General features: G+C 41.2%; 1 protein-coding gene across 1 annotated transcript; it reads right to left on the reverse strand.

Moving 5' to 3' along the window:
- Window positions 1-1,172: 1,172 nt before the first annotated feature.
- Window positions 1,173-16,755, reverse strand: ankrd33ba (ankyrin repeat domain 33ba). Its single transcript, XM_028569539.1, has 6 exons — window positions 15,864-16,755; window positions 5,819-5,948; window positions 5,257-5,397; window positions 4,523-4,664; window positions 4,091-4,289; window positions 1,173-3,324 (listed from the first exon to the last, which is right to left on the reverse strand). The coding sequence occupies exons 1-6, from the start codon at window positions 16,296-16,298 to the stop codon at window positions 2,806-2,808; spliced, it is 1,566 nt and encodes a 521-aa protein (XP_028425340.1). The 5' UTR covers window positions 16,299-16,755; the 3' UTR covers window positions 1,173-2,805.
- Window positions 16,756-16,963: the final 208 nt, after the last annotated feature.

The following is a 16,963-nucleotide window of genomic DNA, read 5'->3' on the forward strand; positions in this document are numbered from 1 at the left end:
AATGCCAATAAACCAGAGCACCCCGTCCCATCCTCCCATCCCCGAATTTGTGTGGACTAGCCAGACCCTCCTTCAGCACGCTTTGGAGGAGGGTCGGGCAAAGCGAGGCTATGGTGAGCAAACTTAGGAGGCCTCATAACTAACTGCACCCACTAGACATCGTTGGCCATGATACTGCATTGCCAGCAAAAAAAGCCATTTTCATATGAAACATGTTCTTATGTTGATGTTAAATATTTTAATCCTGCAACCACTTACAGCGGTTGTGCAGATATCACTGCCGTTTGCTCATCTTTTGTCATTTTCAAATGACTTCCTCTGGGCAGTATATAAGCACATTGCCACTCTGAAGTCAATGAAGTTTATTTGAAGGAATGATTTTGCTGTGCAGTGCCCTTGTAACCCCTTAGCAACTCATCACCATGTATATTAGACACACACTCTTGGATGGCACTTAAGCTGCAATCGCCATAAGGAGTTAGGACCGTGAAATTGTGCTCTGAAAAATCCCGACACTGTTATATCACTGCTCTCCTGGCGGTCTTAGTGTGTTTTAAACCCACGGTTATTTTTCGCCCCATTATTTTCACTGTACTAATGTTAAAAGAGGGAGCTGACCTCTTGCTCTATAATGGGTTGACTGTTTTAGCAAAGGCTCCATGTGTAAGGGATTATCACTTCAATTCTACTTGTACTGTCACATTGGCCGAGACTCACCCTTCTGCTATTGTTAATAGGTTAAACACATGCCCGTAATGCTAAGATGTTTTATGAAAAAAAAAATTCAATATTAACTTTCCAACACAACATGGCTGAGAGACATTTGAAATTCTAACCGCAATAAAACATCAATATTTCACTATCGCAATCACATCCACAGTCAGAAAAAGTATATTTATTTTGTTCACATCATCCGTACCCTGTATACACCAAATTCAATCTTAGAGTCGCATTCTTCGCAGTGAATGTGAATTTGCAATGTAAACATTTGGAAAAAGTTTGAACTTTATTCCCACAAGGTAAGATTTAAGTGTTACATCACAGTGCTCCACATTTCAGTATTGGTCTCGAACTAAAAAACATGGTTGTTTGTATATAAATAGGTTATTTATATATAAATAGTATTAGTTGAAAAAGTCTAAATTGAATAAAAAATAAAGCTTGTCATCAAAAAGCATTCTTCTCTAATCTCTAATATAAAATATATATGCAAAACTCATTCATGGGTTTGTCATTATAAAGCGTAACAAAAAGCATCTAAAATATTGCTGTCAAATGCCATTAGTTTTCATATGAGCTTAGGTTTAGCTTTCTGAGTCAATATGACACACCCATTAGTATTCTCCACTGAATATTTGAAAGAAATTATTCAACAACATCTTTAAGAAGCTGCTTACCGTTTTATAGGAAGAAAGATGAACAAATGTCTTATGCGGTTACAGTCTGAGGGAATATGTGTTAGTAATGATAATTGTCTTCTGCTCCAATACAGTGCAACACACTACAAAACACTGCAGTATTGAGCACCCAAAACGTAACAAAATATAGACTAGGCCATCCATCAAAAAGCAATAAATATGAAAAATAAGTTATCTAAAAACATTTCAAGTATCAAATCCCCTGGGTATTCACTGTTTGACATCATAAAGGACACTGAGCATTGCGCAATAATGCTGTCCAAGCTCCGGCAGCCATTTTCTTCTGTCCTCTTTTAGGAACACTGCTTTTACATTAATGTATATATTGTAGAAAACGTTCAAACCAAATCTGTCCAATTTAATAGTCTGTCTAGATTAGTGGCGACCCCAAATAGTCAAATATTCGATGCTTCAAAGAAGCCTGATTCAACTGCCAATCTCACAGTCGAATCTTTGCAAAGGCGTTATGAAATGAGGATCATGCCATTTTGGCTATATAGGGGTGCTCATTCAGTCAGATTTTACATAGAACTACCTTTTTTCTCCCAATGAGTTAATTATTATGATATAATTATCAACATACAATGCTGTAAATAAAGTTTTTTTAATAAATCTTTTTAAAGTGCGTGAATAAATCCAACCGCCCCATAACAGATTTAAGTTTCACTTTCCATGACCCATGACCGATGGAGGAGCATCTTGGCGGCAGGGATTTAAACCTTTAACCGAAAATGTCTGGGAAAAGAAAGTCTACTCACTTTGAGATAGTAAAAGATGATCCAAAGTAACATGTAATTTGGGCGCCACCGCCTGATACAGAGCACAGCCGTGGTCCAGTGCGCAGCCCACGGCATGATCCGTCCGCCCCAATGATCACCAAATCCTGCGCACCAGGCCAGCAAGCCGCTGCGTTATATGCCTGATGGAGACGAGGCAAACGGTTGCGTTTGTGGCAGAAAAACATTATCACAAGAGGACAGTAAAAGAAGTATCGAGTGCACGCTGCATGACAGCAGACTTTAGCTCTGTGTGCTCCGCTTCTCGTTACCGGGGGCCAGCTGACTGCTTGAGTGACATCTGAGCGCGCGCTGTAAACAACTTTCAATTAATCTTCTCCACCCCTGCACCACTTATGCAATAAGAAGCTACTCTTTTTGTGACTGTGTCCTAATCTGTTGCATGTTTTCATACAAAAGGAACTTTACACACAACCTTATCACTCGCTGAATATTTCAACACTGTAGTCAACCCCCCATGTATTAACCCCCTCCCCAGTTGACGATAGGCAAGACTAGACGATTCTGTAAAATCTTAGTCAATGATACCCCTAGTCCAGATTTAGTCTCTTTTTAGGGTAGTGTGCATGGCATCTTCTGAGGCAATGATATTATTTCCTTTTCCCGGCAGCAAGGTGTCTCTTGGTTACAGCCTCCAGCCTCCTCCTCTCTGCCTCCTCGGCTTTCCTCCTTTCTTCTTTTAGCTCCTTGTACCGCCACTTTGGTATTTGCAGCAGGTGTCCGCTTCCATCCTTGGCACTGCTCTTCCTCCGGATCTTTTCTGGTTCATAAGTGGGCATAGGGGCCTTGGACACCCTCACTTTGGGGATGCTGAACCCAGGCCTGACGCTGCTCCTCCTCATCACCATGTGCATGGGCAGCAGGCTGGTTCTCCGCAGCTCCAGGGCTTCGGCATGAGCCACCGTGCTCAGGCCCTGGACCTGAAGGCTGGCCCGGCGGTCTGCTGAGTTCTTGGCCACTAGTGTGACCCGGGAGTTCTGGAAGAGTTTGAGGTGGGTCTCCACCCTGCCAGGGTTAATAGAGCGGAGCTCCTTGGCGCGCTGCTGGCGGATTACCTCAGGAACTGCATAGCGCCGTTTGCCCACACATGGGGGACTGTCAGGACACACCTGAAACCAAATCAACGGTCCCAGATTGGTGTTATAATATCAGTATAAGTAGCATTGCTTTTTTTTTTTTTTTTTTTAAAAAGCACTGCTCAATCTCCTTTTGTTTGCAGTATTGCAATACTGGTAATCTTGCATAAATAACCTGCTTATCAGATAAGGCTGCCGTTAATTATATCCTTTAATTATTATGAGCAAATCCCATGAAAAAGCAGAGAATTGGCTGATAAAATAAAAGATAAATTAGCGCCTGATTTATCCTTTTAATAGCATCATTACCACACTATTATCATCAGTTTATTTGCACATCGGCTCTATGAAACAGCAGTGCTAGAACTACTTTATTCTACTACTTGATAAGCATGAAACAGAAGTAATTTACACACTGATACAAAAACACAAACAGTAAAATATCGAGTCTGTGGAAGGTGGTTTCAACATGGTACAAAAACGTTTGCCTCCATCCGGAGTTAAAAAAGGAATAAGCCCTTATATATTTAACTATGCTGAGTATGTAAAGACCCCACCAGGAATAATGCAGAGGAGAGCAACTTTAAATAAACCTTTCTGTTATCACAAAGAGGAGCAACCTGCTTTTCACCTGATCTCAGCTTACATTTGCAAAAATGCTTGTTGGTGTGAGGGAGCACGTGTGAGACGTGTGGGTTGGGGTTAATGTGTTCTTGGATCTCGTGGGATACTGTTTAATACTGATTAATGAATAAGTGGGTAATGAAGAGTAAACATGATCTTGAGCTTAATTACTCACTGTATGGCATGCCACGGCAATGAAAGGGCTCCTCAAGGCAGTTGTTATAGAAACCATGTGATCGATAACACCTTCAGGCTCAGGGTTGGTGACATTCGCTATGTTGAAGGCGTTCCGCACAGTGTCCGACAGGCGCTTCAGACAGCCACGGGGCTCCTGGGCTTTGGCCACCAGTGATGCCAGTGGAGGCCACTCTAGACTGGGAGATCAAATCGTATATAAATCCACTGCACAGAGGCACTGTTGGGTTTACTTTTCACCATTAAAAAGTAAGTCATAGACCCTCTCAAGGCTACTTTGGTTACTGTTTTTGTGTTGCTTGATGCATCTGTAGTATTTTATATTGTGTACCCTTTCAGATATTGGTAAACTCGTAGATGGATCACATTATTTCTCTGTATGCCTGTCTGTCATGGGCAATAGCTCATATACCTGTATGTATCACAGTACTGGCGCGGGCAGGGCTGTTCTATCAGGCACGTCATCACCCAGGCAGTTTCATAACGGCCCGTAAAGAAGGCCCATTCCATGGCAGTAAAGTGGCGCCCAAAGTCCTTGGAATTCAGGGCAGCTCCTAGTTTTGACACAACAAAGAATATTCCAAGAAAAGATATAGCAGTAGGTGGATAAAAATAGATATGGGTTAAAAGATAAAAAAAGTGGAAACGGAAGTAAAGAGGAGAGCAAACAAAAAGAAATGAAATAGAATTATTAAATGGCCAAAATGAACATGTTGAAAAATGTATCTAAAGGTGTCATTTCTATCAATAAAGTTAAAATGAAATCCTGACTTGAACCCCCCGTCTTGATGATTTGGTGTCAAATTTCTCCATTAATAATTACAGTTATGGCTAAAAAGAGAATAATCATCCAATAATTAAAACCTGGATCACTGCCGAAACTTATTGAAATGATCCATCTGTCGCCCAATTTTACTGAAATTCTGCTCATATTTTTCTGAGCTGCCTTGATGGCAGAGTAATGGCAGAATAAACTACATCATTTGTGGTTGTAATCAGTCAAATCTGCCCCAAAAATCCAGGTAATATGTTAAATCCAGACATAAAAGTGACATATTTGTGTCCGTGTATGAAATCTACCCATGTCCTCCTTTCTGATTGCTATAGAGTACATTAAGTGTAAGTACTAAGACACATTTTCCTCACCTGCCATCATGAGCGAGCGCACACATTCCACTCTGCCCTGCATGGCAGCTTTCATCAGAGCGGTGAAGCCGTGGCAGTTTCTCCTCTCGATGTCCAACCCAGAGTAATAGTTCAGCAGATGGTTGGTGATAGTTATGTGGCCTTGAGGTACAAAGGGTTAGGGTTAGCACAGTAGTTACTGTAGGTCACAACACACTCATCACAGTCTGTAATCACACGTTGGCTTGGATAATAGCGGCTAAAAGTCTATTTCACACTTGTCCATCATAATTTGGACAGGCGAGTTCCACATCCCTACGGCTGGTCCTTATTCGCTTTCACACAACACACTCGTCACTTCTGTTTCAAAAAGCTTAAGTACAGCAAGTGGGGCAGACTTGTGTTTATTTTTATGCTTGTCTGTGTGTTTCTCTGTGTCAGCATTAGTGCCAAACTGCCTGTGTGTGTATGTTTGTGTCTGTGTGTGCATGTGTTCAACAGTGCTGTGAACCAGCCTGTCACCGCCTGTGTGTATCTAAGCCAGCGTCTGATATGCTGCTGTGTCCACGTCTGTGTGTGTTACCTGCTTGAGCAGCAGTGATGAGAGCTGTGTTTCCCTCGCTGTCCTGCCAGTTGACATCCAAATACGGACACTGAGACAGCGCTATGACGACGTCCACGAAACCTTGGTAACATGCAACCAACAGCCCGGTCTGAGACAAAAAGTGACAAGAGAGTAGGTAAAAGATGAGGGAAAGGGAGAGAGGCTTAATTTTAGAATCAGCAAAAACTGTCAGGAAAAACAAACTTGCCAAACGAGAATGAGCAAAACTGCAGTAAAGTGCTGACATGAAACCCACAAGACCAGGAGACATCTTTTGAAACTATAATATTTTGGAATAAATGTGACATCTGTTGTCTTTTCATTGAGAAATTAAACGTCTTGAACCCAGTGGAAAAATAAGCTGGTCTCCCCGTCTGATGTTGTTGTGTACTTTAGTGTGTATGTGTGTTCATGCCAGAATAGGAACCCTTTTTTAAGTGAGTCCTGGAAAACTACTGTAAAAGTTGGGTACTTTCCGGAAGGTGCACACTTCATCAGCCAAGACAAACAAGTTTACCACCAGAGGAGAAGAGGTGGGGAGGGGGGGGAACACAGAGTTCTCAGTTGACATATCATATACACCGTGTATACAGTACATACATGAAATATTTCTGTTAGAGAGACATGTCTTTCACAGATGGGTGGATAACTGCTCCCTACCGGAAGCCAAAATTCAAAAATTATTCAATATATGTAAATGATGGGAAAAATATTATGACAAGGAATGTGACTTAGGTAAATGGCTTAGCTCTTGAAAACTCTATTTAGACACCTGTAGGAGACAACAACTTGTATATTTGTCACTTGATATCTGATGTTAGCCCCATCTATTTTGTTTTTAACATGCATTACAGTAGGTCTGACTTTTGTCTTTTAACAGTCTATGTCATTCCTCTTTAGCAATAATACTGTCTTTTTTTGTGTCGTCAAAGGTGTCTTTAATGTTTTGTTCTATCAAAGGCATAAAGCTTCCACGTACTGCATGTAAGTCCTTCAAAGGGAACAATTTTAGTCTATCGAATGGGACTCGTGAGTTTGTTTTCAATGTGAGTAAGTAAAATACACAATATTCTCCATGTTCAATTGGTTCAAGTCGTGAAATGGTTTCTAGGCAACTGACAGAACAGGGGATTCTATGCGTTGTTCAATAAAAATGACGGTATTATTGTATTTCAACTCAGGCTGACAGGCGTAACTTGTGAAGCAGCAGCTATCGGAAAAATTCAAACAAACAAACAGTGTGTTGTTCATAACGACCTATTGATTGCTAAGCTAGCAGACCCTACAGGGACTTTAATTAGTGCTTTATTAAAGGCAGGTGTGCTGGAAAAGGTCAACCAGTCAGACATTCTCTGTGTCAAAACACACGCAGACAGCGCATGCATCAGCTGCACGAACACAATATATCTAAATATTCTGCTACAGGTGCCTGCTGAGAGAAATCAAAACATAGTGTATGCTTTTTCATTTATGCCTTGTATTTTCAGAAACAAAATAAATCCCCAATTCACTTACACCTCTTTCATTTTCAAATGTAAAGGCTTTTCAAGTGAATGCAATGCTTGAGATTTAACCCACTTTGCTTAAAATGGTGTAAATATTAGATGACTGGGACAACCCTGCATGCAAAGATAATGAAAGTACATGTCCTGTGTCTGTAAAGTAACCCAGCACATACAAGGTGATGAAAACAGAAGCAATATCTATCATCTCCCGGCTGCTGTAATAATAGTCTATATGCACGATGATCCACTTCCAGGATTGCACCAGTGCTGTCGGAAATTCCGCCGGATCACGCTCTTTTCGCCCGGATGTCCGTTACCTTCCACTGTCTTTGTGTTGGAATTTTAAACTCTGGTTGATTTATGAGGACTATGGTTAACTGCTCCTCAGATCTCTGCAGGGTAAATCCAGACAGCTAGCTAGACTATCTGTCAAATCTGTTGCACGACTATGTATAAAGACACCATGCAGTATTAACCTCTTTGTACATTAGACATCTTTATCTTGCATATTTAATGCCATGTGAATCAGACCTGCATCATAAAAATCAGACTTAAGAAATTTGTTTCAACTTTGCTGGCAAGAATTAAGTATTATAGTATTTAGGTTACAATAGGTTCCACGTTTGACAATCCTCGATTCATAAGCCTGCTTCTGTGACATGATGTTCTCTTCGTGAGAGCACTCATTAAATCTACTTGATGGGTTGCACCTCTTGGCACGATAGGTTTTTTGTCTTGGTTCCCGAGCACACCGTGTTACTCCAGTAAATTATTCTTTCAAACTGTGGTATGGATGTGATCAAAAGTTTGCTCTCGCTAAAATGAACAAATAGAATAATGACTGAAGATTGGTACAGAGAGTGCCTGAACTTTTATAGAAAAAACATATAAAGTTGGTGCCAACCTCGTCCATAGCTACCTATTACACACACACACACACACACACACACACACACACACACACACACACACACACACACACACACACACACACACACACACAATTTACTGACAAGGTGTGCAAAATGATTGTTATATGTGCTTCTCCACATACTGAATTCTAAACAATAGTGCCAATCATCAAAGTCAAAATATAAAAAAAAAAAAACTCATGCAAAATGCTTACATCAATCTGTTTATCAGGTTGCAGAATGTTTCAATTATCCTTAATTAACCAGTATCAAGACTGTCAGCATCATGCTACATCATAAACAGTATCAACATAATTTAGTCCTTGCAGCATTTGTAGTACATGTACAGTAGATGGTTTTTTTTCACACAGTAAGATAAACTAAACTTGGCTGAAACAGCCCTGAGAGTTTTAAGGGTAAAAACGTAGAGAGAGGTCCTGCGGAGTAACTGGTGGATTGTCTGGAAAAAGTTCACTTCAGGGCTCAGATTCAGATTGCTCTTTGTGGTTAGACACACACATGCTGTCTATGTCTCTTTCTCATTCTCTAACATACACACACATTCTTGGCGAGCCTCCAGCCTTGCTGTGTTTTACTTTAGCAGCATGCCCTGCAGCATGTCTGGAGCAATCTTAGTTGTCTGGCAATGTCCTATTTTCTCTGTGAACCTTTCTCACACACTCACAAACACACACACACACACACACACACAAGCATTTAACTTCTGTTTTTACCCTTTTTCTCCCAGGCTCTAGTTTTCTATTCAACACATCCCTATTTGGAATATTTCTTACATCTATCGGGTTCTTCTGATTCACTTTACCGGTGGCTGCTGGCAATGTTGGTGACTATAGAATCTGAGAGAGAAGAGCACCAGCGAAATGCACAAACAGCATACAATTGCAGAAACACACACTGAACTGAGAAAAGGGCAATCATGTGCTACACTATTAAGCACTCAATGACTAACTCTAAGGCTAAAGGGATACAAATAACAACACTACCAGGTGGCTCAACAACCCTAAAACAATCAGGAGAGGTAATTCCAGAGATGGATGTGTGCAGTGCACGTGTGTGAGATAGGGATATTGTAAAATGTAAAGTGAGACTTTGAGCACAACAGAGATTCAAATCCTCACTTTAAGTGTTTTGGGAGGATTATTTTGTATGTAGGTCAAATGAAGATGCACACTACGGCAAATTTAAAGCTTTCATTACCTTATGCTGATGGACATAGACATACAGTATGCCCTCCCTGACTGTAATCTCCTCTGTTCCCTTACACTGGATTGTAACCGCCCTCATAAAATGAGGGGGGTTACCCCTAAAGTCAATACAGACCAAAACTTCCCTTCTTGACCTTTTCTTTCATAATAGCTTGTAAAGTATAAAGTAGTATATGTTACGTTTGAAGCCAAAATGCCACACACACACACACACACACACACACACACACACACACACACACACACACACACACACACACACACACACACACACACACACACACACACACACACACACACACACACACACACACAAATAATCTGGTCAATTTATTATTAGCCCATATAGACACACATGCATAGACACACAAACAAAGACACACACACACACACACACACAAACACACACACTTACAAAGTAATCTGGGGAACATCCAGAGCCAGGAATAGAAAGGCTTAGCCGTATCAGTCAGTGACACAGACAGACGGAGAGGGAGACAGACTTAACTGTGCATCTACAATTAATGTGAGAATGCTTTAATTGGCTCCAACGAGGATGACACAATACCCAGTGTAACCCTTAAAGTTCCATATAAACATGCAATAAATACAGGTTTCCCAGCCAATGTTTAACTAAGTTATAAATTCCATCTTAATCAAATCACGTAAAGCAGACCAAAGTACATGTGTGCATTAGTACAGTACCATAGCATCTTCAGATAAAATGGTTGAATTGATTGACTTCAGCTGGCACTGAAATGAAAGAAGATCTAGAATAATTAAATTCACGGACACAGTAAGTAGTTTGTAACTGATAATCAAAATAGTTGGAACTAATCAGATATTAGCTATGTCCTAATCCTTATTAGTCCAGTGAACTGCCTCTTTATGTCCTGTGATGTTTATCATTCTGATACTGCTGTTAAATTCCATCTACAAAAAAGTGTAGCAGCATTTCATATAAAATTACTAGGATAGCATTCTAGCCAAGTAGAAACCTGTTTAATCTCCCCATAATGTCTAGTATTAGCCCCTTCATGCTAAAGCAACCAAGAGCCTGTGACTTCTTCAATAAACCAATCTAACTACCTTCTTGTTTTCAAAATACAGGCCTACCCACACTGTCATTTTTTAAACTTCCAAATAAGTACTGGCCAAAGCAAAATCTATCATATCTATCTATCAAAATCTATAAAGTTTGGCTTTTTACAGTACATCTTTGTGTTCGAAGACATGCACACACACACACACACACACACACACACACACACGGGCAAATACCCTCTAGACCGCCCTCAATCACATAAACCAGAAGCACTGACACAGACGTACTGGGCCATGTTTCTGTCAATAGCCTCCCTGTTAACTGTGTTTCTTTCTGCAGTGTTCACATGGCTGTATCAAAGCAGATGTATTTGACTGATTTCGCTTTGATTTTTCCACTCATCTGTATTTGCTAGCAGCATCAGGCTTGCTACCATCTCCAGTGCCAAGTTAGAGAGAGGTGACAGCCAGGCAGGGTGGCCTCATTTAAGTTGATTGATTGAATTTTGTGTGTGTGTGTGTGTGTGTGCGCGCGCATGTGCGTGCGTGCGTGCGTATTTATTGAGTTTTTATGCAAGCATAACAACTTTCCAACTATCCAATTCACAGCAAGGGGAAAGAGAGGTACCTGAAAACATTGCTATGTTAACATTCAGAAGAGATAACCCTGATGTTTACTGACTTGTATTCATCTTTTACCTTTTACAACACAATGTCAATAAATGGTTGAAATCTTATCCAACATATCCGCTATCCCAGTCACAACCCTGAGAATTTACTGTCAGGATTCTGACACTGACAGCATATACAATTACTGAGCCGTAATCATATACAAGGAGAATTAAATACAGGCACTTCTGACCCACATAATGGGTAGGTCAGAAATCCCAACCAGATACGTTTCAGCAGTATGTGACCCAAAATTAAAAAGAAATTAAGAACAATGGTAGCCAAAATTACAGCTTTCCCTGACTTAGCATGTAGCTAGTCCTATGTTAGTCTCGTTTTGCCAGACCTTCCTCCACAGTGCTGCTGAGGAGGGTCTGGCTAGTCCACACAGCATTCGGGGTTGGGAGAGAAACGTGCTGTGGTTTATTGGAATGTCTTTAAGCCAATCACATTAGCCATGGGCGGCGCTAAGTGCCGCATGGAGCCCCGGTGCCGCTGCAAAATAGCCTCGGAAAGGAACTTGTTCTGGGGGAACTTGTACGTTCAAAAGTTGTTTTAGTCGTGCAACAGAAAACTCTGGTTCGACAGATAGTCTAGCTAGCTGTCTCGATTTACCCTGCAGAGATCGGAAGAGAAGTTAACCATAATCCTCATAAATCGACCAGTGTTTAAAATTCCAACACAAAGTTTAAGTTTAAGTAATGAAAATTCGTCCAAAAAGAGGGAATTTCCAGCGGCAACGGGGCAATCCCGGAAGTGGAAGGTCGTGGATATAGACTAGTCCTATGTAAACACAGCAGTAGCCTAAAAAAATTGTGATGGCCTGCCTGGACTAATCATAGAAACCCGGCTTGGTGTTACGTGACACCGAGCCAAGAGTAGGAAAAAACGTTGAAAGCGGAGCGTTTAGAACATTGGGAAATCTGAAGTTTTTGCCAACTGGGATTTCTCTGAAATATGTTAACTTCATTATTTGAAGTTCTGTCCATGTTTAACAGTTAATCAAGTTTCAACATGTGCGCTTGGCAGTGGAGGGTACGATTGTATTGCTTTTCAAAGGCTGGATTGAGACAAGAGATTGAGAGATTGCCTTAATATATCAAAACACACACATCTTATGTTATCCACATCCTTTAAAAATGAACTTGTTTGATTGTGCAGCAGGTACTGAATGTACTACTCAGACTACAATTAACCTCAGGCGCAGGGTTAATCTCCTTTGTTGGTAGCCATCCACCTCGCTGAAGTACCTTTATGCAAAACACAGAATCCCTAGCAGCTTCTGGGCTGCAATTCTGTAGCTGACATTAACCTCTGACCTCTCTGTTGAAGGAGACCACAGAAAACAGAGGCAACAATTTATTATATGTGTGTCAAATATTAGGCTGAACCAGGCAAATGTACACTCCTTCCTGTATCTTCAGAGCCATTTTAGTTCTCCAATATATTACCCTTTAAACTGCTGATGAGGGAAAGGGGAAATAGTGTATGCTGTATTTGGTCAAATCCGAGGCTGGGATGTCATACCCTTCTTTGTCTTGCAAACCACATTGTCAGGCGGTCTGCTATATTAGGATGTTTACATCTGTGTCAGGATGTGTCAGAACACACACACACACACACACACACACACACACACATGCACACACGTATGCACTAATAATCTTACCAGATACATATCAGCATGTGTTTCCAATGGAGGTGTTGCCTAACCTGTATTGTGTCTGAGTATGTGCACATCCTCGAGGTCACAGGGCATAGCAAAGCAAATGGTGAATGCACTAGCACACATCCTGCCATACACACACACACACACACACACACAAACAAACAAACAAACACTATATCCAAGCATGTTGTTTTGAATCCCCTCTGTCTTGCATGTCATACAGAAGAGAAGAGATATCTTTACATTCCAATGATGTCATTTCTACTCTTCCTTCCCATGGCCTCATTGGTTATTACATAAGCCTACATAAATAAGGAAGGAGAATTAGTGAGAGATGATGGTGAAATAGTAGAAAGGCAAAGAGAGATGGGGGTAGCCTCAATGTTAGAGACACAGATTTGTAATGTAAGATCAGTAGTATGAAATCACACAGACCAGCTGGGGAATTTTCACTGGAGAAAGTAAATTAATAAAACACACTTTCTCCCTCAGCAACTACAATTGCACTCCAAATTTCTCTACTGGAACTCTACAGGAGAAAACTACAGTTATCTTCCATATGTGATGGTATAAAACGATGTGCTAGTAATGAGAAAAAGGGCTTTGTCAACTCGTTTATGCATGAAATTGTAAAAAATTAACAAAAATGTACTGTTGTAAGTCCCAACAATACATGTAAATTTCCTTTTGTTGTCTTTTGTTGTGCTGTGTGTCTGATTGTCTTACATGTATGCCTTGCTGCATCACAATTGCCTCTCGGGGACAATATCAATGAAGTTGAGTTGAATACAAGATAGAAGGCATGCGATTCATCTTCAGCATACAGTGCCCATTGCCAGCTAATTCAATTACGCTCAGCAAAATGTCTCGAAAGAAAAACTAGTCTGGCGTTCCATCATTATGGATTTATCTCTTTGCCCTGGGCTGTAGTTCTTTGGCAGGAGTGAAGCGATACATAAGGCGTAAAGGGACACATCATTTGATTGCACTGCAGGAAGGATTTCCAATAACTTTCCAATAAGCATTTACTCTTATGATGAATTTTTTTTTTTTTTTAAAACACACACATTCATTTGTTTATGTAATTATGTAGTTAAAGTCAACCGACTAAAGTTGTATCAGTGTTTGATGTTGGTAAAAGTCCATAACTCAACCAACAGGAACTGCCACTGCTACTTCCCTATTGTGGAATTTATGGCTTTAAAATGCATCTTTGTTCATTAGCGAGACACTAATGCAATCATCTCATTGGTAGATAATGTGTTTACCTACAGACTCCCACAAACTGAATCCAAATCTCGAATAAGAAAATGTAGTCAGACTCATGTGCCTGCATGAGCCCATGCACACACGCACGCACAGACGCACACACATACACACAAACACACACAGGGGATTGTGTGTTCTGCTAACCGTGAGAGACTTGTTTGTTTTGTAGAGCTGGAGGTTGCTCGCTCTTGCAAAACTGAAGTCTGCCAACATACACAGACCTGTCAGAAAACAGTTTGGTATGACAAATTATAAAGTATAGAAGTGTGAAGTTATTACAGAAATAAGCTTATAATAAAATGAAATAATATAAACATGCAGAAGATTTAAAATGAAGCACTTTCAAACCAACTGAAACTCTCTATTCAACCCACATCTCCTTTTCAATGAACATCATAGACATTTTTGATTGTTATTTAATTGATTATGAATATGATTATTAATTCATTGTTGAAATTAAGTTACAGATTTAATGAGATATTTGTAAAATAACTTGTGTTTTCAGTGAGGCCGGCCAGCATGGGCCGGGAAATATAGGTAAGTAGGCCAAAGACACTGAAGCAACCTAGGGCTTAGGTAATTGTGTCAATACCAGGTCAATACCTAATGACTCTAAGGCTCTTTAACTGAACTTGTTGCACTGAGTGATAGGAAGGCTAGTTTGGTACTAGCCATGGATATATCAGTCTTGCATTGCCAGACTCCTCAGCACTGGAGCCTATAGATAGGCTTCAGTGCTGAGGAGTCTGTATTTCTTTAAAGGTTCCATGGCATGAAAATTTCACTTTATGAGGTTTTTTAACATTAATATGCGTTCCCCCAGCCTGCCTATGGTCCCCCAGTGGCTAGAAATAGCGATAGATGTAAACCGAGCCCTGGGTATCCTGCTCTGCCTTTGAGAAAATGAAAGCTCAGATGGGCTGATCTGGAATCTTCTCCTTATGAGGTCATTAGGAGGTCATTACCTCCCCTTTCTCTGCTTTGCCCACCCAGAGAATTTGGCCCACCCATGAGAAAGAGACATCATGGCTTTCAAACGAGCAAAGTAGCAGTTGGTCAAGGCCACACCCCACCCTCCACCTTGCCCCCCCTCTCTCCTCCTCAATACAGACACAGAAATGGCACATACTAAGGAAAGCTCATAGTGGGACTCTAGTGGCTGTAATTCTGCACCAAGGCTGAATTTGACGGAAAGAGACTTCAGATAGTATTAGAGGACCACTAAGGTAAAAGCATCCAAAGAGCACCATGTCATGGGACCTTTAAACAATGACAACCGTCCTGGGCAGCGAGCCCCAGGAGAGATTATTTCAGGCTTTATCCCAACAATGTGCATCCGTTGAGCCAGAATAGATAACGTTACTAGCTTACTAATAATAGCCCACACAAAAAAAATATTTAGCAAGACCAGGTGGTCTTGCTCAGGGGCACTGGCTAAATATTTTTAGCCAGTGCTAAAAAAAAATATAGCTTGTCCATAAATTATGTCATCAAAATACTATGTAGGTATAGGCTAGGCCTAATATCTAGCTAAGTAGCCTACTATGTAGGTAATTGGAGCCAATTTACAACTTAATTAAACTGAATTAAAAAAAACTTCAACAAAGCCTTATCCATTAATAGTCTGTTTGTGATAGCTTACAAGCTCAAGTTTTCACTGGTGTCAAAGCGGAAGGTAAATGTTTGCCTAACATTCGCCATGCTACTTGTGTGAAGTTAGCCTATTCATACCCTGTTATTCCTGTCCTTCTCATTGACCTCCTCCTTCTTCACTCCATGCCGCATCATTAGCCGGACGATAGTAGAGTTGTTGGTGCAGCACGCCTGGAAAAAAGACAGCGGTTTGGGGCTTTCCGGTGACGGGGTGCGCTCCGAGTCTGCGAACACATCATCCGGCGGGTAGAAGGAGTCGTCCGACACGATGCTCCGACATTCCTCCAAGTCCTCAAAGTCAACTTCTTCGAATTCATCATCGTCTGCCTCCCCTCCATCGTCCTCTTCATCGTCCTCCTCGCACGAGCCTAGGTAGTCGTCATCGTTGGACTCCTCGACTATGGTCGGGTGAACTTGGGTGATGTTCCCCCCGACTTTCTGCTGCTGCTGGAGCTGCTTGACCCGGACCGACGAAGCGCCTCCTCCATCCCTGTCGTCCGTGATCAGCACCATCTAACCCCCCAGCCTAGGGCACTGTCCTCGGGCTAGAGTGCAGCCTGGCACGCGGGTCGCTTGCATGGGACTGTCCGTCTCTCCAGAAAAGCGGAATCAAACTGACTCACCTTAAAAAGTCACTTACATCACCTATACGGGAGTCTAAATTATAAAAACTCTGGTACGATATTATAGTTAAGCATATTGCGCGAGCGTTTATCCATCAGTCATTTTCGGAGAGCTGACATTATGCCCGTTCGAGCCCTACACGTCTCATGAAGTGAAATAGCCTACTTTCTCGCGCCGCCAAAACGAAACCACGTTGAGTTTACAATCCTTTTGCAAAAAAAAAAAAAAAGTGGAGCTACAGCGGAGCCTAACTTTGCGGCACACACGACCGTCCCATGTAGGGCGGAGAGGGACAGCAGCCTGTTACCTATAGTCGCTTAATCCGATTAGATGGCACTGACCTCTCTCTCTCTCTCTCTCTCTCTCTCTCTCTCTCTCTCTCTCTCTCTCTCTCTCTCTCTCTGTATTTATCTGCATGATAATGCTTTAGTATTCAAATTGAGATTCAAAAGCAAGTACAGTGCCCTATCAGAAATTAAAACAAGATTTCATAGTCTATTTTTTTTGTATTATACTTCTGTAAAATAAAAGTAGTAGATAATATCTACATTGTG

The sequence above is a fragment of the Perca flavescens genome, chromosome 22 (genome assembly GCF_004354835.1).
Source record: "Perca flavescens isolate YP-PL-M2 chromosome 22, PFLA_1.0, whole genome shotgun sequence".
NCBI lineage: Eukaryota > Metazoa > Chordata > Actinopteri > Perciformes > Percidae > Perca > Perca flavescens.